The sequence below is a fragment of the Hippopotamus amphibius genome, chromosome 4, assembly GCF_030028045.1.
Source record: "Hippopotamus amphibius kiboko isolate mHipAmp2 chromosome 4, mHipAmp2.hap2, whole genome shotgun sequence".
Taxonomy (NCBI): Eukaryota; Metazoa; Chordata; class Mammalia; order Artiodactyla; family Hippopotamidae; genus Hippopotamus; species Hippopotamus amphibius.
This window is the reverse complement of record NC_080189.1, coordinates 134,376,047-134,401,775: the sequence shown is the minus strand read 5'-3', so window position 1 is coordinate 134,401,775 and position 25,729 is coordinate 134,376,047. Positions and strand designations below refer to the sequence as shown.

The 25,729-nt window shown below is 38.6% G+C and overlaps 1 protein-coding gene across 5 annotated transcripts in view; it reads left to right on the top strand.

Annotated features, from left to right (window-relative positions):
• The first annotated feature begins 2,388 nt into the window (after window positions 1-2,388).
• The window catches only part of MTPAP (mitochondrial poly(A) polymerase), a 67,486-nt gene continuing 44,145 nt past the window's right edge, over window positions 2,389-25,729 (top strand). For all 5 annotated transcript variants that reach the window (XR_009053200.1, XR_009053201.1, XM_057731829.1 and 2 more), the window contains exons 1-6: window positions 2,389-2,571; window positions 7,955-8,127; window positions 8,621-8,854; window positions 10,121-10,345; window positions 22,863-23,074; window positions 25,264-25,490. Coding sequence is in view for 3 of the 5 variants with exons in the window: in XM_057731829.1 (XP_057587812.1) it covers window positions 2,418-2,571; window positions 7,955-8,127; window positions 8,621-8,854; window positions 10,121-10,345; window positions 22,863-23,074; window positions 25,264-25,490 (1,225 nt within the window). In the remaining 2 variants the exon portion in view is untranslated. The remainder of the gene's footprint in view (window positions 2,572-7,954; window positions 8,128-8,620; window positions 8,855-10,120; window positions 10,346-22,862; window positions 23,075-25,263; window positions 25,491-25,729) is intronic.

Sequence of the window (25,729 nt, the reverse complement as noted above, 5' to 3'; positions counted from 1 at the left end):
GACCAGTTGTGTCCCCCTACTCCAGTAGACTTCATCTTAACTGATTACATCTGTAATAACCCTATTTCCAAATAAGGTCACATTATGAGGTCCTGGGGGTTAGGATTTCAACATACCTTTTTTTGTGGGGGGGAGGGCACAATTCAATCCGTAATAGAAGGTAAACTTTGTCAGCCAGTAAATTAAGGCTCCCATCTGTAACAAATACTCAATAACACCTCAAAGTTTAGTTCTTTTTTGCCATGTTTGAGAGAATCTATGGGGTAATTTTTTTTTTATTGAAGTATAGTTGATTTACAATGTTGTGTTAATTTCTGCTGTACAGCAAAGTGATTCAGTTTTATATGTATACATACATATATTCTTTTTCATATTCTTTTCCACTATAGTTTATCACAGGATATTGAATATAGCTCTCTGCGCTATACAGCAGGACCTTGTTGCTTACCCATCCTGTATGTAATAGTTTACATGCTCATCCCACCTCCCAATCCTTCCTCCCCCATCCACCCTCCTCCTTGGCAATATGGGTGCGATTATTGATAGACATAGAGAAACCTGACTGAACTGATCTCAGCTAACCAGAACCTCCAACTTATTGACCAAAATGTATTTGCACTGGTCTTTCCAAAAGAGCAGTCATTAAGGAGAAAACAATCAGATTACATGAGTGTTAACCTTTTATGAAATATTGAATAGATACAAACTAACATGTATAAACATGTGTCTGGTAAGAAGAATTCTAATACAATGAACAACGGTAGCCCCACCACACAGGTTAAAAAATAAAACACTACCATTATCCTTCAAGAATCCTCTATTTAATTTTTTAATGGCTAAATTAATATGTTGACAAATGCTTATTATAAAAACTTTATAATTAGAATTCGATTGAGCAAAAATAGAACGGAATAAATTTATAAAAAGGAAAATAAGAAGTATTGACAAGAATGTGCAGAAATTGGAGCACTCACACACTAGGGGTGAGAATGAAAAGGATGCGGCTGCTTTGGAAAATAGCCCACAGTTCCTCAAAAAGTTAACATATGACCCAGCCATTCTACTCCTAGGTACATACCCAAGAGAAGTGAAAACACATGTTCACACAAAAACTTGTACATGAAAGTTCATGACAGCATTATCTATAATAACGAAAACGTGGAAACAACACAAATGCCCATTACGTGATGACTGGATAACCACCTGTGGCATAGTCATATGATGGAGTATTATTCGGCCGTAGAAAGGAATAAGGTACTGATAGACACTACAACAAAGACGAACCTTGAAACCATTATACCGAGTGAAAGAAGCAGTCACAAAATACACACATTGTGTGATTCCATTTATATGAAATGTCCAGAAAGGCAATTTCATAGAGACACATAGCAGATAAGGGGTTATTCATGGCTGGGAGGAGTGTGGTGATTAGGTGTGGTAACTAACAGGCATAAGGTTTCTTTTGGAGGTGATGAAAATGTTCTAAAAATGATTGTGAGGGAATTCCCTGGTGGTCCAGTGGTTAAGCCTTCGCCTTCCAGTGTAGGGGGTGCTGGTTGGATCCCTGGTGGGGGAGCTAGGATCCCACAGGCCTCCAGCCAGAAAACCAAAACATGAAACAGAAGCAATATTGTAACAAATGCGATGAAGACTTTCAAAAGGGTCCACATCAAAAAACTTAAAAAAAAAAAAAGATTGTCATTATTGCCCATCTTTGTGAATATACTTAAAAACCATTGAATGGTACACCTAAAGGGGTGCATTGTGTTACATATGAATTAAATCTCAATAAAATTGTTACAAAAGAGAGAGAGAAAAAAGAAAGAAAAAGAAAGAGAAAGAAAGAGAGAGAGAAAGAGAGAAAGAAAGATAGACAGAAAGAGAAAAGGAAGAAACCCTGTACCAGGAAACCTAGATTTAACTTCCATCTCTGCCCCTGCCTGGCTGTGCAACTTTAGGGATGTTACTTAACTTCTCTATGCCTTAACCTCCCCATAAACAAATGGAGATTATAAGAGTTCCTACATCACAGGGCTGTTGTACGGATTAAAAATGTCAACACACGTAAAGCACTTAAAACAGTGTTTGGTAAAGGAAGAGTTATCGTTTATTATATTCTAAGTAGAGATTTGCAAGTCAGTGCTCCTCCCTCATGCCCTTGCTCTCTGGTTCTATTTTCATGACTTAGTGTGAAAGAGTAGGTGGCGTGCTCGTTCTCTTGGGAGTCTTCTTTTAGAGAACCGTGGGAGAGTGGAAATAATACACGTCTGAGAGCCTCATTCAAGCCGCAACTCCCTTTATTTTGTAAGCGAACGTCCTTCGCCTAGTTTGACCCTCTAGGCCTCCCATCCTTCTCTCCTGAGCGCGCATGCGCGGAAGCCCGGCGCCCTTTCGTCCGTGCTTCTGCCGCTTTGACAATGGCGGCTCGCGGCGTGGGGCTGTTGACCCGTTTGCCCCTACGTGCTCAGAGAAGTCAAGCCCAGCGTCCCCTCCGCAGGCTCCTCACTTGCCCAGGAACGGTGGCCGCCGACGTCGGGAGGGAAGAGCCGTCTTCGGGGAGCGCGGAGACAGGTGTGGCGCCGGGGCTGTGGCCGCGACCCGCCGCGGGCGAGGGAAGGGAGAAGAGCCCGGGGTCGCGGGCGGGCTCTCGGGCTGTACGAGCGGCGGGGGACCCCACGGCCGAGTCCCGGCCTCGTCTGACCTCGCTGCGGGAGCCTGGGGCCGCCGCCGTGGCTCGTGGTGGCGGCGACGGGGTGTGTGACGTTTCTTCCTTCGGGGACTGGGCGCTCAGTAATGAGGTTCAAAGGTCTGAAGTGCAGGCCAGAAGTAGTTGGTTCGTGTTGCGCGGTTTGGCGAAATACTGCTGCCAGTGATGCCACAGTTCAGTCAGGCGCGGTCCTCGCTCACAGGTGGGATTGGTGTTCTTGCTCCCAAGTTGCCGATGGAGGTCGAGCGCAGCGGAGCCTTGATGAGTAGTCAGGATCCCTGGTCCTCCCGTGGAGGCTCTGCCTCTGAAATTACTGCCGTTTGTCTTATTATTGTGGCCATTTTGGGTAGAATCAGCTTGGTAACAGATTTGCATGGGCTGGAACAGGCAGGCATTCTGAATTTATATGCTGCTGTGTTGAGAAGTCCATTCATCCCTCTTGTGACCCAAGAACTGCGTGTATGTTCTCTACATTTCTTAAAACAATCTGGCAGGAAATGTATCACAGTCTTCAGTTTAGAGATGTAGACAGAGGCGCAAAGGAGCTAAGTGATTTGCAGCCGAGTTAATTTAGACTTCGAGTCCCGCTGTTAAGCAAACTGTGTTGATTTTTGCCATTTCTTGGAGCTGTAGTTTTAATATATGAAATTATTTCTGGGAAGAGTTCTCAAGTAGACTAAACAAGTACAGTAATTTTCCTTAAAATAAATGGTAGGGTTGCTGTCCTCATCAAACTGTATGAAAGACTGGTATTGACAGAGAGTGGGAAATATTACTTTATGTGATAGTTCATTGAAATACTGATTGGGTTGTATTTAGTAGAAGCTGCTTCTGTTGAAAATTATTAAGTGACAGAAAATTTGAGTTAGGCTTTTGCCAAAGAAGTTACAGTGATTTAACATGTGTATAGTGGTTTAAATTTTAGAGTATTTTCATGTGCTCTTTGAGTTGTAAAACTCTGTGAAGTAGGTTTGGAAGGAATTATTATTACTGCATTTTAGAGATGGGGAAACAGTTTGGTTCAGATGGCTTAGGAAGTGGATCAGACTTACTCAGCTATTCAGTAGCAAAGGTAAGAACAAACGTTTTTGATTCCACTGCTTCACTTAATAGAGCTTTGTTGTTTTTCTCAGGAAATGTGTTTCATTTTGTATCATTAGGCTAATATATCTGTCTAAATATTCAGAGACTCTTGTGAGGCGTAACAAGTAACAAAATCCTCATTTGAATTTCTTTTCCATTTTAAAGAGAAGAAGGTGATTACACTATATAACTCACTTAGAAGCATATAGTTTTATAATTAGAAGGAAATTGAGAAATATCCAGTTGAGTTTTTCACTGTGTGAGAACTCATTGCCAAAACTTTGCTAATTACATTTTCTGGTAACAGGGAACACACTGTTTCATAAATCAGTCAGTTCCATTTTTGGTCAGGCTCTAATTGCTGAAAAAATATTTATAATGAGTTAAATCTACTAATTTCCCATTTCCCTGTTGGTCTTAGTTTTGATATAGCTTTCATGTGAGGGGTGGAAAGAACCCTGATTTCAGAACAAGAATATGTAGTGTATTGTTCAGGACTCTACGGGTGCAGGTGACAGAAGCAAACTCAAATTAGCTTAAGTAGAGAAGGGAGGATATACTAACCATTTAACCAGACTCCAGAGAGCGACATGACTGCCTTATGGTCTCCTGGATGGATGTGATCAGAGTGAGGTATTGTTTGCTCAGCTATTGTTTGGTGGCCTCCTTGTCTCAGGTTCTTCTTCTGCATGGGTTGTTGATGGGGGGGCGGCGGGGGGGGAGTTGGCCACCAGCAGCTTGCAGCTTTCTCCAAAGGGAAGAATAAAATGATCTTTTGCCTGAATTTGAAAGATTCTAAGAAAGAGCTGTTGATCAGCACACCCCCACCTCCTGGAGCAAGAGATGCTGTTTGAAATCGTCTGATAGTCCTGGCCCATCTAGTGGGGTGGGGGCATGTGTGATGGAGAATAACTATTGACAGCCCCCCACAACCACACAAGCAGGGTTGTGCTGTTACCAGAACAAGGGGGACAGATGCCAGTCAACCAAACATCAGCTAACCTCTACAGGAGGCTACCCAGCTTGCTAGATGTTTGCCTTTGTGCAGTTTTTTCACCAGTAATGATACCTGCCCTGTCTGTCTCAAAAGGTTATTGTGAGATTCAGAAGGGAATGTTTCTGTGAACACTGGGAAGTGCTACACCAATGGAAGGACAGCTCTCGGGTTCTCATTAGTTTGTTTCCGGGTTGTAAATCCCCACTTTCTCTACAGTAATTCTCTATCAGAGTGTCTAGACCTTTTATTACTCCTTTCCAGATGCTCTCTGGTTCCTCAGTATCCTTCATGTCCGTTGTGTCCAGAGCAGAGCGTGTGCTCCATTGTGGCCTGACCATAAATGGGAAAAAGTGCTATTACCCCTTGGATTTGGATTTTATATCTATATCTGTCTTCTCCCTGTCCTCACCCCAGAAGTTAAGACATTTCCTTGGCTCATTTTGAGCTTTCATCAAATCAAACTTTTGGTCTTCTTTTATATACCTACTGCTAGCTGAATTTTCCCCCATTATGTGCTTGTGTCTTTATGTTGTTTTTAATTCTAAATGCAGGAGGGTATTTTTTGTGTTTATGCTTATCAGATTATGTCATCAAGACCACTGCAAATTTGAGTCTGTCTGAAAATATTAACACTTATTAGTTTTTCCTCCCAAGTTTGTGTCGTTTGTAGATTTGACAAGCCTTTTGCAGGATGATGAACTTACGCTACCTGAACTTTTTGCCCCTTGCATGACTTTGTCCTGTCTACTCCATTTGTGCCTACTGTTGTTCAGGTCAGAGCGGTTAGTCCTGTAGACTCTGCCTCCCCCGTCTTCTCAAGCACCTTACCCCGTCTTTCATCAGACTTCTCCATCTCTTTCTCACGTTTGAATTCCTGCTCTTCCCCAGTAATCCAGCTGCAGGGAAATACCTGCAAAGAAGCGCAAAAACGTTGTATACCGATGACATTGAAATATTGTTAATGAGAGTGAAAAAGGTAAACCATCTCAGTACTTATCTTAGAGGATTTTGACTAAATTACCATAAATATCCAAGAATATTTATGCATTTATTTAAAAGATGAGGTAAATGTATATCTACCGACATGAAAAGATATCCATAATGTATTAAATATTTAAAAGCATATTACAGAATAGAATGTATAGTGCATTTTCAGTAATTTCAGTTGCATGAAAAATGTTTACCTCCAGAGAGATACAAATGTTTGTGTTTATATATGCCTTGAAAATGTATGGAAAGCTAAGTATCAAACCTAATAAATGGGTATTAGAGGGAGAGAACTGGGGGAGGATTTATACTTTTACTCTATGAAATTTTACAGTTTGACTTTACTTTTACAATAAGCAGTTGGACATCAGTCTAGACTCAGTAAATATCAGAGACAAGAAGATAGAGGCGGTAATTACAGCTGGAAAAGTGGGTGAGAAAAGCCTAGATGGAAAAAAAGAAGGAAATAGGGACCAGTTGGAAGGGCTGTCAGTAGACTGAGGTCAAAGAGAGTAAGAGAAGTCCCTGTCCTCAGGATGGAAGATAGATGTTCTTCCGTGTTGTTAAGTAAACACAACACAGTGACTTACATTCTTCTGTAGATGTTGAAGTGAGGCATTGCAGAGGTGGAAGTGATTCTGTCGAGGGGAGTCGGAAGTCTTCACAGAGCTGAGCACGATTTGGAGGATGTGGGAGTTTGCAGGGCAGAAAATGAGAAGGTGGGCATTCCAGCCAGAGAGAAGAAGACGTGAAGAGTTCATAGTGTGTGTGAAGAGCACCGTAGGTGAGCAGGGCGGAGGAGAAGGTGGTGGAAGTTGACTCGGCTGAGGAGAGAGGCCCGGATGCCGGGAGCTGTATACCCAGGCTGCCGGGCTTAGACCTGATCGGGAATGCAGCAGGGAAGCTGTTGACAGGCTTTAAGTAGGGAAGTCAAAGAAGACTTTCTGACAGAGATTATTTTATAGAGATGACTTTGGCAGTGATATGGAGAAGGGCAAGACTGGAGTGAATGAGACCAGTTTAGGAGTCAGGCTGTTAGGTTCCAGGTGTGAAATGAGAGATTAATGTTAAAGAATTGACATCTGGAGTAGAGATGAGGATGCATATTTAAGAGATGTATTTTTAGCATCTATACAGTGAGTGTGGGAAAGATATTCAGTTATGTTTGATGGGTTGTTAGGAATGTGGAGTAGGGCGGGGCCACGCGTGCCCTGGTGAGACTTGCCTCTAGGTGGGTGCTGCCCAGCAGAGTGTAGGGACCCGCCAACTCTTATTACCCGCATTTCTCTGTCTTGTCCATGAGGATGTCTTGGGGTGTGCTGAAACAAAGGTTCAGGGTGTGTGCCGTATTTCCTTTATCCATCAATTCTATAACCTTTTGAAAGAAGATAAGGCTAAAAGCCTTCGCTTATTTCTGTGCATCAGGTAAGTTTTCTAATCTGTTTAATCTCTTCAGAATTAGAACTTGAATGGTTTTCTTTTTTCTTGTATTTAGTTCACTTGTTGATTTGTGATCAGTGGATTAATATTTGCTTCTTGACCACCACAGCTCTTGTCTTCATTTTCTGTGCTTGTAAAATCCCTAACCCCTGAATAGTTTTTAATGAAAAACGAACAAACAAACCCCCCTATTTCTTTAGTAAAAAGTATCATGAGCTCTTTATGGGCAGCAACTAGGTTTCAGATTCTTAGATTTCCCTGTGATGCAGAGCACATGCTAGTTGGTAACTCACTGTTAACTTTTTCAGCCAGATCAAGACCCTTTACAGAGAAAAACTGGTAACTTACTTCAGTACTCATTATCTCATTGCGCCCGGGCTTGGAATAATTTCTGTAGGCTTTGGAATGTTACAGCTCATACAGACTTTGTATGTGTGTATTTGTGGAAGTGGTTTTACTTTTCTGCCTGTGCTTTTAAAATTTTGTGAAACGCTCCCTTTTTAGCACTATGCCTTGAGTGTAGTCAATCAAAACAGAGTGGACAGTGTTGATGGTATCACAGGAGTGTGGTAATAGACTGGGAGAAGTATCGCTTCACCCTTATAAAGGAGGAGAAGAAAGATGAGATTAGGATAAAGTTGGCTATAGTCAGGTGTAAAATCTTTACATACCTTATCAAGAGATGCTTTAAATTTTACGTGTGTATGTGTGTGTTGTGAATGTCTTTGTCTCACTTGCAGGCTCTGAAGACAGGACTCCAAAAAAGAGATTCTCTGAGGTGCAAAAAGAGAGACGAGAACAGGCCCAGCGGACTGTGCTAATTCACTGCCCAAATAAAATCAGCGAGAAAAAACTTCTCAAGCATTTATCCCAGCATGGGCCTATTAACAGCCACTTCTTCTATGAAAGTTTTGTAAGTATTTGAAAAACAATCTAACTTCACAGTCATATTTTTTTAAGTTATTTTTTGCTTTGTTGCCTCTACAGTATGGTAAAGTTAGATTGTTTTGATATCCTACGTCTTTCTTTGTCTAAAATTCTTTAATGAGGTTCTTCTTTGATATTAGAACAGAAATCTTATAGGAGTATCACAGAATTATAAACAGAATTATAACTGAATCATTTCATAATTTGAATACTTTAAATTGTTCCATTATCTTAGGTGTAGAAGCCAGTGGGAGATTTTTGTTTTGCCTTTTAATTTTGTATTTCAGCATTATTTTCAGCTTCTCCTAATATTATTTTATAATGTTTATAACGGTTAAAAACCATGGCTTGTGTTAGAAGCATATAGTAAATTTTAAAAAATTAATATTTTTTGTTATAATTGCTTTGAAATATGAACTGAAGTGCTATGTTAAAAATGGTATTTTGAAATGTGTTCTCTTCTTATATTTTTGGTATAGGGTCTTTATGCTGTTGTAGAATTTAGTCAAAAGGAAAGTATAGCTTCACTGCAGAATGTAACTCGTACTCCAAGCCTGGGCACAGAGGCTGCAATTCCGTTCAGATCACGCTACTTCAATTTAAAGTTGAAGAATCCAGTAAACCAGACTTCTGAGCAGTCAAGTATTCAATGTAGTAATCAGTCTTCTCCTTCAAGCAAGAAGCTTTTTGAATCACTTTGTTGCGCAGGAAGTGTAAGTTTATAGGTATACTTCCCTTACTTGATGTGTGTGTGTGTTTGACTTGTTTTATATAAGTTTTTATTACTAAATATTCAGACTACAGAATATACTGAGTGAAAAGTAAAAGTAATCCTTCCCTATTTCCTGTCACCATGCCCCATTTGTAATCCTCAGAAGGAACCACATTCTTCCAAAGTTTTGTGCCTTTGGATTTTTCTGGTTTTCTTTCTCTTGTCAACATGACATATAACTGTACGTGGCATTCTTTTGTAAGTTGTAAAATATCTTATTTCTGGTTCTATCTCTCTTTTTTTTTCCTGCTCTAATAATGTTTATAGTAGTTTTGGTTTTTCTTACTCAGACTTGTCAAAGGTTTAACTAGTCCTTTCCAAGAATCTGTTTATGGTTTTATTTATCAAAATACTATTTTAGGGGTTGATTTTCTAACTTTTAAAACTTTATTTCTAACCTTTTATATTTCCTCTACTTTCTGTTATTTATTTTTCTTTGGTTAAATGTTTAGTTCAGTTATTTTCAGTGTTATTTTCAAATGTGGACATTTAAGGCTGTGGTTTTTGTTTTAAATACTGAGCTCCAGCGCGCATCTTCACGGTGTGATCGTTTTGACACCGGTCTTCTCGGGAATGTACAGGCCCGTTATTCTAAAGAACTGGGGGATCTTGGGCCTTCATTCCTTGAAGCCTAGCTTATTTCTAGTGTTTCTTGCCTTTAACAATGGTTCTTCTCTTCTCCCCCCCCCCCCCCCCCAACTGTGTTTAAATGTCTAGATTTGTGGTTGTTTCGACCTCCCCTACTGGAGCATTTTACTATTTTCATTTCCCTAAAACAATAATTTATACTCATTGCCTAAGAAAAGTAGTAGTTTTAATTCTAGTCAACTTTTTTTTTGCTGGTGCCCTCATTCCTCCAGTGCTTTTTAAAGGGCATTTGTAAAATCTTCTTTTAAAGCTAAATGTAGAAAGATTGCATATTTTTTTTTTTTATTTTTTTTTATTTTTTTGGGGGTACACCAGGTTCAATCAACTGTTTTTATACACATATCCCCATATTCCCTCCCTTCCTTGACGCCCCCCCCCCCTCGAGTCCCCCCCACCCTCCCTGCCCCAGTCCTCTAAGGCATCTCCAACTCGAGGATGGAAGATTGCATATTTTTAACGTACGTCTCCTAAGCCATCCAACCTCTAGGAGGAAAATGACAGTTATTTTATGTGACCTGAACATTTCCTGTATTCTGTTGTGTTTGTTTTGGCCAGCTAGGTAGATGATCAGCTGAACACTCTCTTGAAGGAATCCCAGCTAACAGAGGAGAACACCAAGCTCCGATATCTCACCTGCTCTCTTATTGAAGATGTAGCAGCTGCGTATTTTCCAGACTGCGCCGTCAGACCCTTTGGCTCTTCGGTGAACAGTTTTGGGAAACTAGGATGTGATTTGGACATGTTTTTGGATCTGGATGAAATTGGAAAAATTAGTGCTCACAAGGTAATTACATTTCTTTACATCATAAAGTTAACATCAGAAAAAATAAAGGAACTCTTTGGACTTAATAAAATTATAACATGATTTCTAAGCTTAAGAAACGATGTGGTTAAAGAATAGGGTCTGTTTGATACCGATTCTTTAGAATTGTAAAGTCCTTCTTTGTATTGGTCTAATATGTGATCTTTTTTTGTGACTATCTTAAACATGTAATAAAATGGTTGTTCTTTTTGAGGGTTGAAAAGTTTTTTGGTTAGGGCAAGGTTACTCACTGTGTTATTCAGATTATGTGTGTATTAACTAATTTTGTTTATCTGCATGATCTAGTTTACTGAAATACTTCTTACGTCTCGTGATTTTTGTTTCTCCTCATTTCTCAGAATCGTTTTGATTTTTGCTTTATTCAAAGACTGTTAGCTACACATAGGTATATGATTATTATACCTTTTTATTGGGTCGTTCATTTATCGTTAAATTATGTCCATCATCTCTGTAAATGCCTTCTCTTTAAATTCTTTTTTGTTTGTTAAGATGGCTGCTTGTTACTGGTCTCACAGACCTTCTCCTACATCAATATTTCCAGCCTTCACATATGTTGTTATATTTTGGGTATAAATAGCAGATCACTGAATTTTATGCTTTTATTCCAATCTGTGAGTCTTTTTTCTTTATTATTACTGGTAATTTTTGGATTTATTTCTACTGTCTTATTTTTTATTTCCTATTTTCTATGCTTTTTCTTTGCTTTCATTCCTTTCCTTTTCTCCTCCTGTTGGAGTCTTTCTTGATTCTGTCCTTTCCTCCCTTCCTTTCTGTCCTCTTTAGCATAGAAATTGTATGTCCCGTTTATGTTCTTATTTTATTTATTTATTTATTTTTTTGGGGGGGGGGGTACACCAGGTTCAATCATCTGTTTTTATACACATATCCCCATATTCCCTCCCTTCCTTGACTCTCCCCCCTCGAGTCTCCCCCACCCTCCCCGCCCCAGTCCTCTAAGGCATCTTCCATCCTCGAGTTGGACTCCCTTTGTTATACAACAACTTCCCACTGACTATTTTACAGTTGGTAGTATATATATGTCTGTGCTACTCTCTCGCTTCGTCTCAGTTTCCCCTTCACCCCCCGCCCCCTCCCATACCTCGAGTTCTCCAGTCCATTCTCTGTATCTACATCCTTGTTCTTGTCACTGAGTTCATCAGTACCCTTTTTAGATTCCGTATATGTGAGTTAGCATACAATATTTGTCCTTCTCTTTCTGACTTACTTCACTCTGTATGACAGATTGTAGTTCTATCCACCTCATTACATATAGCTCCATCTCATCCCTTTTTATAGCTGAGTAATATTCCATTGTATATATATGCCACATCTTCTGTATCCATTCATTTGTTGATGGGCGTTTAGGTTGCTTCCATGTCCTGGCTATTGTAAATAGTGCTGCAGTAAACATGATGGTACAAGTTTCTTTTGGGATTATGGTTTTCTTTGGGTATATGCCCAGTAGTGGGATTACTGGATCATATGGTAGGTTCTATTTGTAGTTTTTTAAGGAACCTCCAAATTGTTTCCCATAGTGGCTGTACCAACTTACATTCCCACCAACAGTGCAGGAGAGTTCCCTTTTCTCCACACCCTCTCCAACATTTGTTGTTTCCAGATTTTGTGATGATGGCCATTCTGACTGGTGTGAGGTGATACCTCATGGTGGCTTTGACTTGCATTTCTCTGATGATGAGTGATGTTGAGCATCTTTTTATGTGTGTGTTGGCCATCTGTATGTCTTCTTTGGAGAAATGTCTGTTTAGGTCTTCTGCCCATTTGTGGATTGGGTTATTTGCTTTTTTGGTATGAAGCTGCATGAGCTGCTTGTATATTTTGGAGGTTAATCCTTTGTCCGTTGTTTCATAGGCAATTATTTTCTCCCATTCTGAGGGTTGCCTTTTAGTCTTGTTTATGGTTTCTTTCACTGTGCAAAAGCTTTTAAGTTTCATGAGGTCCCATTTGTTTATTCTTGATTTTATTTCCAATATTCTAGGAGGTGGGTCAAAAAGGATGTTGCTTTGATGGATGTCATAGAGTGTTCTGCCTATGTTTTCCTCTAGGAGTTTGATAGTGTCTGGCCTTACATGTAGGTCTTTAATCCATTTGGAGTTTATTTTTGTGTATGGTGTTAGGAAGTGTTCTAATTTCATTCTTTGACATGTTGCTGTCCAATTGTCCCAGCACCACTTATTGAAGAGGCTGTCTTTTTTCCATTGTATACTCGTGCCTCCTTTGTCAAAGATAAGGTGCCCATATGTGTTTGGGCTTACTTCTGAGTTCTCTATTCTATTCCATTGATCTTCCTTTCTATTTTTGTGCCAGTACCATACTGTCTTGATCACTATGGCCTTGTAGTATAGTTTGAAGTCAGGAAGCCTGATTCCACCTACTCCATTTTTCCTTCTCAAGATTTCTTTGGCTATTCGGGGTCTTTTGCATTTCCATACAAATCGTAAGATTTCTTGCTCTAGTTCTGTGAAAAATGCCATTGGTAATTTGATCGGGATTGCATTGAATCTGTAAATTGCTTTGGGTAGTACAGACATTTTCACGATGTTGATTCTTCCAATCCAGGAACATGGTATGTCCCTCCATCTGTGTGTGTCGTCTTTGCTTTCTTTCATCAATGTCTTAAAGTTTTCTGCATACAGATCTTTTGCCTCCTTAGGCAGGTTTATTCCTAGGTATTTTATTCTTTTGGTTGCAATGGTGAATGGGAGAGTTTCCTTAATTTCTCTTTCTGCTCTTCTGTTGTTAGTGTATAGGAATGCAAGAGATTTCTGTGCATTCATTTTGTATCCTGCTACTTTACTAAACTCATCAATGAGTGCTAGCAGTTTTCTGGTAGAGTCTTTAGGGTTTTCTATGTATAGTATCATGTCATCTGCAAAGAGTGACAATTTTACTGCTTCTTTTCCAATTTGTATTCCTTTTATTTCTTTTTCTTCTCTGATTGCTGTGGCTAAAACTTCCAAAACTATGTTGAATAATAATGGTGAGAGTGGACACCCTTGTCTTGTTCCTGTTCTTAGAGGGAATTCTTCCAGTTTTTCCCCATTGAGAACGATGTTGGCTTTTGGTTTTTCATATATGGCTTTTATGATGTTGAGGTAATTTCCTTCTATGCCCATTTTCTGGAGAGCTTTTATCATAAATGGATGTTGAACTTTGTCAAAAGCTTTTTCTGCATCTATTGAAATGATCATATGGTTTTTATCCTTCAATTTGTTGATATGATGTATCACATTGATTGATTTGCGTATATTGAAGAATCCTTGCATCCCAGGGCTAAACCCCACTTGATCATGGTGTATGATTTTTTTAATGTGCTGTTGGAGTCTGTTAGCTAGTATTTTGTTGAGGATTTTTGCCTCTATATTCATCAGTGATATTGGTCTGTAGTTTTCTTTTTTTGTGACATCTTTGCCTGGTTTTGGTATCAGGGTGATGGTAGCCTTGTAGAATGAGTTTGGGAGTGCTCCGCCTTCTGCAATATTTTGGAAGAGTTTGAGAAGGATAGGTGTTAACTCTTCTCGAAATGTTTGATAGAATTCGCCCGTGAACCCATCTGGTCCTGGGCTTTTGTGTGTTGGGAGATTTTTAATCACTGCCTCAATTTCCGTATTTGTGATGGGTCTGTTCATGGTTTCTCTTTCTTCCTGGTTCAGTCTTGGAAGATTGTATTTTTCTAATTTTTTCTAAGAATGTATCCATTTCTTCCAGGTTATCCGATTTATTGGCGTATAGTTGCTTGTAGTAGTCTCTCATGATGTTTTGTATTTCTGAGGTGTCCGTTGTGACTTCTCCTTTTTCATTTCTAATTCTGTTGATTTGCATCTTCTCCCTTTTTTTCTTGATGAGTCTGGCTAATGGTTTATCAATTTTGTTAATCTTCTCAAAGAACCAGCTTTTAGTTTTACTTATTTTTCTTATGGTTTCTTTCCTTTCTTTTTCATTTATTTCTGCTCTGATCTTTATGATTTCTTTCCTTCTGCTCACTTTGGGGTTTCTTTGTTCTTCTTTCTCTAGTTGTTTGAGGTGTAAGGTTAGGTTGTTTATTCGATCATTTTCTTGTTTCTTAAGGTAGGACTGTATTGCTATAAACTTCCCTCTTAGAACTGCTTTTGCTGCGTCCCATAGGTTTTGGGTTGTTGTGTTTTCGTTGTCATTTGTTTCTAGATATTTTTTGATTTCCTCTTTGATTTCTTTAGTGATTCCTTGGTTGTTTAAGAGTGAATTGTTTAGCCTCCATGTGTTTGTATTTTTTGCAGTTTTTTTCCTGTAATTGATATCTAGTCTCATGGTGTTGTGGTCTGAGAAGATGCTTGATATGATTTCAATTTTCTTGAATTTGCTGAGGTTTGATTTGTGACCCAAGATGTGATCTATCCTGGAAAATGTTCCGTGTGCACTTGAGAAGAAAGTGTAGTCTGTCGTTTTTGGATGGAATGTCCTATAAATATCAATTAAGTCGAGATGGTCTAATGTGTCATTTAAGGCTTGTGTGTCTTTCTTTATTTTCTGTTTGGATGATCTGTCCATTGATGTAAGTGGGGTGTTCAAGTCTCCCACTATTATTGTGTTCCTGTCGATGTCCCCTTTTATAGCTGTTAGCATTTGCCTTATGTATTGAGGTGCTCCTATATTGGGGGCATAGATATTTACCATTGTGATATATTCTTCTTGAATGGATCCCTTGATCATTATGTAGTGTCCTTCCTTGTCTCTTTTAATAGTCTTTATTTTCAAGTCTAATTTGTCTGATATGAATATTGCTACTCCAGCTTTCTTTTGACTTCCATTTGCATGGAATATCTTTTTCCATCCCTTTACTTTCAGTCTATATGTATCCCTTGGTTTGAAGTGGGTTTCTTGTAGGCAGCATATAGAAGGGTCTTGTTTTTGTATCCATTAAGCCAGTCTGTGTCTTTTGGTTGGAGCATTTAATCCATTTATATTTACAGTGATTATTGACATGTGTGTTCCAATTACCATTTTCTTAATTGTTTTGGGTTTGTATTTGTAGGTGTTTTCCTTTTCTTGTGTTTCCTACTTAGAGAAGTTCCTTTAGCACTTGTTGTAAGGCTGGTTTGGTGGTGCTGAATTCTCTTAACTTTTGCTTGTCTGGAAAGCTTTTGATTTCTCCCTCAAATCTGAATGAGATTCTTGCTGGGTAGAGTATTCTTGGCTGTAGGTTTCTCTCTTTCAGGACTTTCAGTATATCCTGCCATTCCCTTCTGGCCTGCAGAGTTTCTGTAGAAAGGTCAGCTGTTATCCTTATGGGTTTTCCCTTATATGTTATTTGTTGCTTTTCTCTTGCTGCTTTTAATATTTTTTCTTTGTGTTTAATTGTCGTTAGTTTGATTAATATGTGTCTTGGTGTATTTCTCCTTGGGTTTATTCTGTATGGGACTCTCTGTGCTTCTTGGACTTGGTTAATTATTTCCTTTCCCATGTTGGAGAAGTTTTCCACTATAACCTCTTCAAATATTTTCTCAGACCCTTTCTTTTTTTCTTCTTCTTCTGGGATGCTTATAATTTGAATGTTGGTACGCTTAATGTTATCACTGAGGTCTCTGAGACTGTCTTCTAATCTTTTTATTCTTTGTTCTTTTTCCTGCTCTGTGGTGTTTATTTCTCCCATTCTATCTTCCAACTCACTTATTCGTTCTTCTGCCTCAGTCATTCTGCTGGTTATAGCATCTAGAGTATTTTTAATTTCAGTTATTTTGTTATCCATTGCTGTTTGTTTTTCTGAGTTCTTATGAACTGTTTCTTGTACTTTCTCTATTTTGTTATCGAGATTTTGTATCATTTTTACTACCATTACTCTAAATTCTTTTTCAGGCATTTTTCCTATTTCCTCCTCATTTATTTGGTCTTGTGGGTTTTTTTCCTGCTCCTTTGCCTGCATGGCGTTTCTTTGTTTCCTCATGGTTGTCCAAACTTTTGGGGTTGCTTGTCCTGGCGATAGAGGTGTTTATAGAAGACTGTCCAAGCCTCAGACTAATGTCCAAGTATTGGATTAAACGAATATTAAGGTCGGCTATGTCGGGCTCCCCGCAGTCCTTTCTGGTGTCCGAGGCCGTCTGCTGGTGTTCAGCTGGTTCTCTGTGGGAATTACTACGTCCTTCTGTGCATTCCCAATGCATCTGTGGAGAGGGATGCACTCCACGTCTCTACTTCGCCGCCATCTTTTTCCACCCAGCTCATTTGTTTTTAAAGTAGAATTGGGACTTCCCTGGTGGTCCAGTGGTTAAGACTCTGTGATTCCACTTCAGGGGACACAGGTTCAATCCCTGGATGGAGAATTAGGATCCCTGTGGAGGAAGCTCTGAGGCTCTAAAGTGCACTTCAGCTCACTTTCCACTTCTAGGGTTTCATCTGGTAGGGACACTGACATTGATAATGGAAGAGGCTATGTGCTCACGAGTGCAGGGGGTATATGGAAAATCTCTGTATCTTCCTCTCAATTTTGCTGTGAACCCAGAGCTCCTCATGGCTCCTGCAAACGTCTGATGGAAATGTCATAGCCAAGAAGAGTCCAGGGAGACATGACATCTAAATGTAGTCATGGTATCACAGATGACATCAGCATTTACTTGATATATTTAGGTCTTCTCCTTCGTCTACTAACAAATATAGGCCAGGTAAATGTTAAAAATGGTTTTTTTTGTTAACACTTTTAAGTTCTTCTTTTATCTTTGTCCTTTTAAAAAGTTCTTTAGTCATTTATCATCCAGGCTGTGACTATTCAACTCTGACAAATTCTGAGAAATCAATTCATATGGAACATTTACTATATTTAGCTATACTTTAAAACCTTAGCAATAGCAAATTCATTCCTGTTAATTGGAAATCAGAAAAATCACACTTTATATTCCTACTGTACTACCGAGACCAGCTCGGCGACTCGAGGTGAGTGATGGGTGCCACAAGCTTAAAGAAAACACAGACACAGATTTAAGAGAAAGATGAGATGGGGGACTCAAGACCTCTAGGATCAAGAGCCTATGTTCTTATTAATGTGCGTGTCTGACAGAGTGAAGTTAATCAGTGTGTCTGCCATCATCCCAGACAGTGTAAGAGGTGCTTTAATTTCATTACAGCTTTGATTTGAAAAGGCTTCTGTGTTTTTGTAAAATCTTAGGTTTTTATGACTCTGTTCTTTCTTACTTATTTCAAAGTAGTAATCATTTCTGTGTAGCTGTCCAGTTGAAACTTCAAACTTAACACGTTGAAAATAAAACTTTATCTTCATCTCCTTATAAATATTCTTTATAAGTTTTTATAAAAGTTCTTAGTTATGTGTCACATGTTAACTAGTGGCATTTTAGCTTTCCTGACATTTGCTGTCATCTAAGCAAAGATATCGAAGCTAATCCTTCCAGTCTACCTCTTCATTTACATCCTCAGTTATAGTCACACGGTCCCTTATAAATTCTCGCTTAGATGATTGTAACAACATCCTGCTTTCCACCTGTTCCTCATGTCATGCCTTGGTCTGCCAGCCCTCAGTCTCTGCTGGAGTTATCTTAAAACAGATTGGATCATCCACAAGCTTGGAACAGTTCTTTTTAACAGAATTGAAGTGATCTGTCTCATAATTCATTTTATTGGTAATCATTTCTCATTCTATATCTTTACACCCAGTTTTCCAGTCACATCATTTAATTACCTAATTATGAGGCAGTTTTAGAATATGAATAACGACTAAACAGTTGTTCTGTCCTTCTGTTCCTCACTGCCATTCCTAACAGCTTTCAGGGCCTAGTTCTGACTCCACCTTCTTAAAACCATGATTGATTTTGTTTCTCTCCTCCAGTCAGAAGTAATCACTCCCTTTTTTGTAGTGTCCTGCTCATATTTCTGTCTCCAGATTCCTTCTATGTTGCGTTTAGTTAGTGGTCGGTCTGTGTCTCTCATTGTATCGTAAGCGTGGGCAGAGCAGGAACTGTGTCTGTTCATCTTCTCATCCCACACAGGACCGGCACAGGGCCCGCCATACTTTATTTCTCAGTATGTAGTTACTGAGAGTTGAAACTGGCCAAGGAGTAGGAAACACAGTAAAGTGAAACAGATCAGTCTTAATTTGTATTAAATTCCTGGCAGGGACACTTAAGTTATGTGAGGCTATTTTTATATTAAAGACCTTGCTGAATAATTAAAGTGCATAGTAATGTGTTGTAATGGTGAAAGCTTGGGCTTGGGAGCCAAACTGGAGAATAGTAATTCCTTTACTTACTAGCTGTGTGACCCTGGGTAAGTTATTTGCCTTCTCTGTTCCTCCATTTTCCTAGCCATAAAATTGGGAAAGTGCTATAGCACCAACTACTGGAGTGTTTTTGAGAGGACTGATAGACAGTAAGAAACATTTTTTTTCTGTTGGAAGCAGAAGGAGTTGGAAACTTAGTTGGATCTTAGATTTCTGAAATAGAAAGCTATTTAGATAAAGATATTTTAAAAGCCAGTGCTCCAATCTCACTAAAGAATTTAACATCATTTTGTGCATAGGTTTATCTTATGCAGTGTTGTTATAAACATATACTCTGAAATATGTGCTTTTTTAAGATTATAATAGCTTTGCTAATAGAAACATTTTAAAACTGAAATAGGAAAAACAGAAGCACTTTTACATTCATCCTGCCTAAAGCAGCTTCTCTGACTACTGTACGCAGTCGTGAACCTCTCACCTCTTGGTGCTCTGTGTGTCTTGGCACTCCGCCTTGGTTTCTGATTCTCTGGGCTTGTTTTATTCTTCAGCCTGAGTCGAGGGCAGTTAGCAAGAGATTATAATCTATGCAGATTTTAACTTTTTTTTTCCCACTTAATAGTGTCTTAGCAATTCAGTCTACTGCATCCTTTTCAGTGGCTACAGAATGTTCTGTTGAATGAATGTACCATAATTTACTTAATTTTGTAAGCTTATTTGTTAGACAGTTAGGGAATGATATCTTTTCCCCCCGCTTTATTGCCAGCTATATTAGGTAGTATTCTTTGCTTGTGCATAACAGAAACCAACCCAAAACAGCTTAAACAAGCAAACAAAAGAAGTAGAGGAAGCATCCTAGGACCCAGGGTCAGGACTGTGGGTGAGTCTTAGAAAAGGACTAGCACTAGAATGTATGAACGATCAAGAATCCATAAAGGGGGCTTCCTAGGTGGCACAGTGGTTAAGAATCTGCCTGCCAATGCAGGGGACACGGGTTCAATCCCTGCTCCAGGAAGACCCCACATGCCGCGGAGCAACTAAGCCCGTGTGCCACAACTATTGAGCCTGTGCTTTAGAGCCCGTGAGCCACAACTGTTGAGCCCATGTGCTGCAGCTACTGAAGCCCACATGCCTAGAGTCCGTGCTCCGCAACAAGAGAAGCCATGGCAATGAGGAGCCCGCGCACCACAATGAAGAATAGCCCCCACTCACCTCAACTAAAAGAAAGCCCACGCACAGCAGCGAAGACCCAACACAGCCAGTAAAACAAATAAATAAATTAAAAAAAAAAAAAAAAGAATCCATAAAGGGTTCTGTTTCTTCTCCACATATTTGCTCTATGTAGTAACTTCTCCCCTTCATTCCCTTCTTCCCACCCACTTTGATTTTCTTTACATTTTCATCCTCCTGGTATAGAACGTGCCTACCCCAAAGCTTCTGAGTTCTGTTTCAGCCACATGGTCGCCCCAGAACCTCAGCTGCAGTTCCTGGTGGAGATGGCTGGGTGGGTGAGGGTGCACCCCTATGGTGCTTACGTCAGCTGCCCTGCCTTGCCTAGTCCACATGCATCGTCAGGGCCTTGATCCTTTCAGGAGGAATGAGTTCTCCACGAGGGGTGGGTGAAGGAGGGTAGGGGACTTTATTAAGCTAGACAGAGCTCTTGAAAGGAATCTACCACACAAATAATGCTGCAGTGAGAGAACAGCTTTGTAAATCAGCTCATTTGTTTAAGCATTCCTTTGGGATGATTTCCAAGGATTTTAATAGCTAATCAAAATCTTACATATTTAAGTTTTGCTATTTCAATATTGAAGTTGTCCCAAAAGTATATCCCTGTTTATACTCCCACTGACAGGATGTATGTTTCCCCTCACCCACCAATGCTGGTGCTGTCAGCCGTCTTTGCCAGACTGATAAATGAAAAATCTCATCGCTGTTCTAATTTATTCTTAGTTCCTGGAAAACAAGAACATCTTTTACTGTTTCTTACTCATTTTTATTTCCTCTGTTAATTTCTTATTCAAGTGTTTTGGGCCATTTTTACAATTGGATGGGCTTTCTTCCCTTCCATTTGTACAAACCCTTCATAAATTAGGGAAGTTAGCCCTTTATGTGACATACATTATTGTCTTCATTTGTCTTTTATCTAGTAATGAATATGCTTGGCCTTAAGATGGTTTTAGTTTTTACTCATTCATATTCTTTTGTGTGTTCCGGAATTTTGTGTCACGCTAAGAGAATCCTTCACTCTGAGATTGTAAAACATTCACCCAACTGTGTTCTGGTACTTTATTTATTAAAATCATTTATATTTAAGTCTTTGATTCATGTTGAATTTACTTTGGTTTTGGACTAGTCTAGTTTCTTTTTTTAATGGCCACTTGACTCATTCTTTCAGTAGCAATTTTCCTGCAGTAATTTGCAGAGTTCATTTTGTTAGCTATTAAATTCCTATAGTTGCATCGGTTTATACTGTCTCTTTTCTTCTGTTGATCTGCCATTCTTATGTATTTCCTGTTATAACTACTGTGGGTTTATAGATCTTATTAAAATGGAAAGGCTAATTTGGAAAGCGCACATGTATGTTCACTGAATTTATAGAGTCTGTGGTTCTACATCCAATATTACTTTATGATATATACTATGGTATAAAAAGCCAATGAGGGACTTCCCTGGTGGCACAGTGGTTAAGAATCCTCCTGCCAATGCAGGGGACACGGTTTCAATCCCTGGTCTGGGAAGATCCCACATGCCGCGGAGCAACTAAGCCCATGCACCGCAACTACCGAACCTGCGCTTTAGGGCTTGTATGCTGCAACTACTGAAGCCCATGTGCCTATAGCCCATGCATTGCGATGAGAAGCCAGCACACCACTCGCCACAGCAAAGACCCAGTGCAGCCAAAAAAAAAAAAAAAAGCCAGTGATTTTTCAAGTTAGTATTACACTGTAAAGAAGCAAAAGGCAACTGAAGATTTCTTTAAAAAATATTTTTATTGAAACATAGTTGATTTACAATGCTGTTAGTTTCTGTTGTACAGCAAAGTGATTCAGTTATATATATATATATACTTTTTCATATTTTTTTCTATTACGGTTTATCACAGGGTATTTAATGTAGTTCCCTGTGCTATACAGTAGGACCTTGTTGTTTATTTTATAAACTCCTAATTTATCCCTCCCCTACCCCTTTTCCCCTTTGGTAACCAAAAGTTTGTTTTGTATATCTGAGTCTGTTTCTGTTTTGTAAATAAGTTCATTTGCATCATATTTTAGATTCCACATATAAGTGGTATCATATATTTATCTTTCTCTTTCTGACTTCACTTAATATGATAATTTCTAGGTCCATCCATGTTGCTTCAAATAGCACAAATAGCATTGTTTTGTTCTTTTTTTTATAGCTGAGTAGTATTCTGTTGTGTGTATATGTATGTATATATGTATACACACACACACACACACACACACACACCTTCTTTATCCATTCATCTGTTGAGGGACACTAAGGTTGCTTCCATGTCCTGGCTGCTAAAAATAGTGCTGATATGAACATGGGAGTGCATGAATCTTTTTGAATTATTGTTTTGTCCAGATACATGCCCAGAAGTGGGGTTGCTGGATCATATGGCAGCTATTTTTGATTTTTAAGGAACCTCCATGCTATTTCCCATGGTAGCTGCACCAGTTTACATTCTCACCAACAGTGTAAGAGGGTTCCCTTTTCTCCACACCCTCTCTGGCATTTGTTATTTGTAGACATTGTAATGAAGGCCACTCTGACTGGTGTGAGGTGATACCTCATTGTAGTTTTGATTTGCATTTCTCCAATAATTAGCAATGTTGAGCATCTTTTCATGTGCCTGTTGGCCATCTGTATGTATGTCCTCTTTGGAGAAATGTCTGTTTAGGTCTTCTGCCCATTTTTTGATTGGGTTTTTTGTTTTTTTGTTATTGAGTTGTGTGAGCTGTTTATATATATTGGAAATCAAACACGTGTCGGTCACATTGTAAATATTTTCTCTTAGTCTGTAGGTTGTCTTTTCATTTTGACAAATGAAAATTTTTGATCTGCTTTTGGCTGTGATTGCATGAGGAATTTTTTCTGTCTGTGTTTGTGTGGTTATTGATTTTTGTTTGTTTTGGGTGGGTGTGTGGATGTGTGTGTTGGCCAGAAATGACTTAGAGCATCCTTTTAGAAGAGTTTATTTAAGGAATTCCTTTTTATAAAAAGCTCCTATTTACAAATGTTTTTATTATTCAGGCCTCAGGAAATTTTCTGGTGGAATTTCAAGTGAAAAACGTTCCTTCAGAAAGAATTGCAACTCAGAAGATCCTGTCTGTGATAGGAGAATGCCTTGACCACTTTGGCCCGGGCTGTGTGGGAATTCAGAAAATACTCAATGCTCGGTGTCCCCTTGTCAGGTTCTCACACCAGGCCTCGGGATTTCAGTGTGATTTGACTGCTAACAATAGGTATGGTCTCTTATTATCTTAAATGTGAATGTTATAAGGTATTAGCATAGTTTTTCTTGTACAGAAAAAATGGCTTTCGACTCTGATATGCTTTAATAATAATTTTTTAAAAATTCGAACACTTGAATTGAAAAGTAGGAAATACTTTCTCTTCTATTATATGTATCTCTTGGGTTTTTTGGTGTTCTTAATAAAATGTTAAGGTATTGTGTTAGAATGTAAACATAACCTAACAAACATCTTCTGAGAATAACTGATTTCGCTGTTCTTGTTTAGGTATGATAACAACTCAGAAGTTCCTAGTTATAGTCTTACAGTATAGTTAGAAAATAAAGCAGCGACTTGAGTTTGTCCTCTGAATTGCCTCTAGGTATTGTCAACTTTGTGTCCAAATGCAGTATTTGCTTAGGTCAGACGGTGGTCTGAGCAGCCTAATAAAACTGCATAGTTTTTCTTAAGCATGTTTTCATTTTATTATCAACCTGTTTGCTAAAAAAAAAGAAAAAATGGGACGAGAATGGCAAGTTCTTTCATACTCTGATGACTTTTCTTTGGTTCTCAGTAGCTAAGACTTCTCAGCTGGGAAGTTTGTTTCTTTACACTCTAGTGTGCTCGCTGCATACATTTGGTTTCACTGTACTATCTGTTAGATAAATAATCAGAACTAAAAATAGATTCAGAGACTCCAGTCTAAAGCAGTTTTGATTAAACTCAAGTGTTCACTAGCAAGTCAGTGCTAAGTACTTAAGAATTTCTCTCAAGTAGCCCATCAAGTAAAAATATATACTGTACTTTCTGTCATTACTAAATTTTCTTTATAGTATGTAAATAGAATAAAATGACACTTATCTTTGTAATAGTGTTATTTTCATTGTCCTGTTGGTGTAGTTTTTAAAAATGTGTTTTAATATGCCTCAGGTTTTTATATTCTTGCATTATTTCTTTATATCAGATATCTCACACTACTGTATTTTTCAGCTTAATTTAACTTCATTTACATAGATAAGACAGTCACCATGAATTTCTAATTTGCCATTTCCTCTCTCTAAACTCAGGAAGTAAATGCCCCCATGGTGGTACTTAGTAGACAGTTTGGAGTTGATACTGTGAAACGATGTTATGCCCTCTCTCTGTTCTTTGAGAAATTAGTGGACATGTCTTGATCAGTAGGAGCTTAATTTGAAAATATTTCTTATAATCCTTTGCATTGTAACATTATGACTAGAAAACTTATTGAAAATAGGCTCTGAAGATTGATTTCTTAATAGATATTTTATCTTCATGGGTTGTAGTTTTTATAAATATTAAACTTGAGTAATTTGGGCTGAATTTTGAGACATTTGTACTTTATTAATAAGTAGAATATTTTCCTTGCCTGTCAAAGGACTAGATAACCCCTCTTTTCCATTCTAAAGTGTTCTGATTTGGATGAGAAAGTGAAAGGTTGCCTCACCTATATAATCCATAACAAGAAGAAATTGTTTTTTTAGTTCAGTTATCAGGAAGTCTTTACCTTGGAAGCATTGTCATATTTTCTCCTTGTGGCCAGTGTAAATCCTACAAATGACCAGAGATGAGCAGCTTAATTTTAATTAATCTAAAGAACCATCTGGCCGGAATGCCTACAAGCCTGAATAGATTTTGGTGCTGACTTTGTGTATTCTATGTCTTCTCTTGTCTAAATTTAGAGTCATACCTGGACATTTTACTACAGGGGTTCTTAAGTGTCCCCTAAAAACACTAAAAAAGCAATGGGTGCAACAAATAGACACTTGAATTAATGATAACTCAAAAAAAAAAAAGACTAGATAATCTAGGTGTGCAACTGAAGTGTGAAGCCTCTTATTTACAGATGTGCCTTTGTCTTTATTGATAGTTAATAAAGATCACATAGGTAGTGTTTCACTTATTAAGTCATACTGAAGAACTTTGAGTTAAAAATTTTAAGCTTTAGAACTGCATTGTGGTTGTCAGCATTTGAAAGAATGTTTTAATGGTAATGAAAGTATAACCGTTCACATTAAATTTTATATTGCGAATACATAATGCTTTTCATGATCTGTTCTTGTTGTTCTGAATATGTTCAAATAGAGTAAGATATTTAGCTCTGTCCCCAGGTATGTGTTTTGTTCTACTCTGGGATCATAATTTGGGGGTTTGAAAATTCCTGTTGTTTTTCTCTCTTGAAGGATTGCCTTGGAAAGCACTGAACTCCTTTATATATATGGTGCTCTGGACTCGCGAGTGAGAGCCTTGGTGTTCAGTATCCGATGCTGGGCTCGAGCACATTCCTTAACGAGTAGTATTCCTGGTGCCTGGATTACAAATTTCTCCCTTACCATGATGGTCATCTTTTTCCTCCAGAGGCGATCACCCCCTATTCTTCCAACACTAGACTGCCTAAAGACCCTTGCAGGTGAGACTAGAAGCATCTATTTTCTCTCTGACGTTTGGATGGATACAGTTTCCGTGTGTTATCAAAACCATGTGTGTGTGTTTGGGAGTCATGTATTTTCAAAGCCTTGTGAATCTAAACTTTAAGAGCTTTTAATTTTCTTAATGTCCAGCAGGGGTCATGAGAGCAGATGATTTGTGAAGCTGAGGCCTTGACAATTTTTCAAGAGTTCTGTCTTGTTGTGTCAGTTGGCAACATTG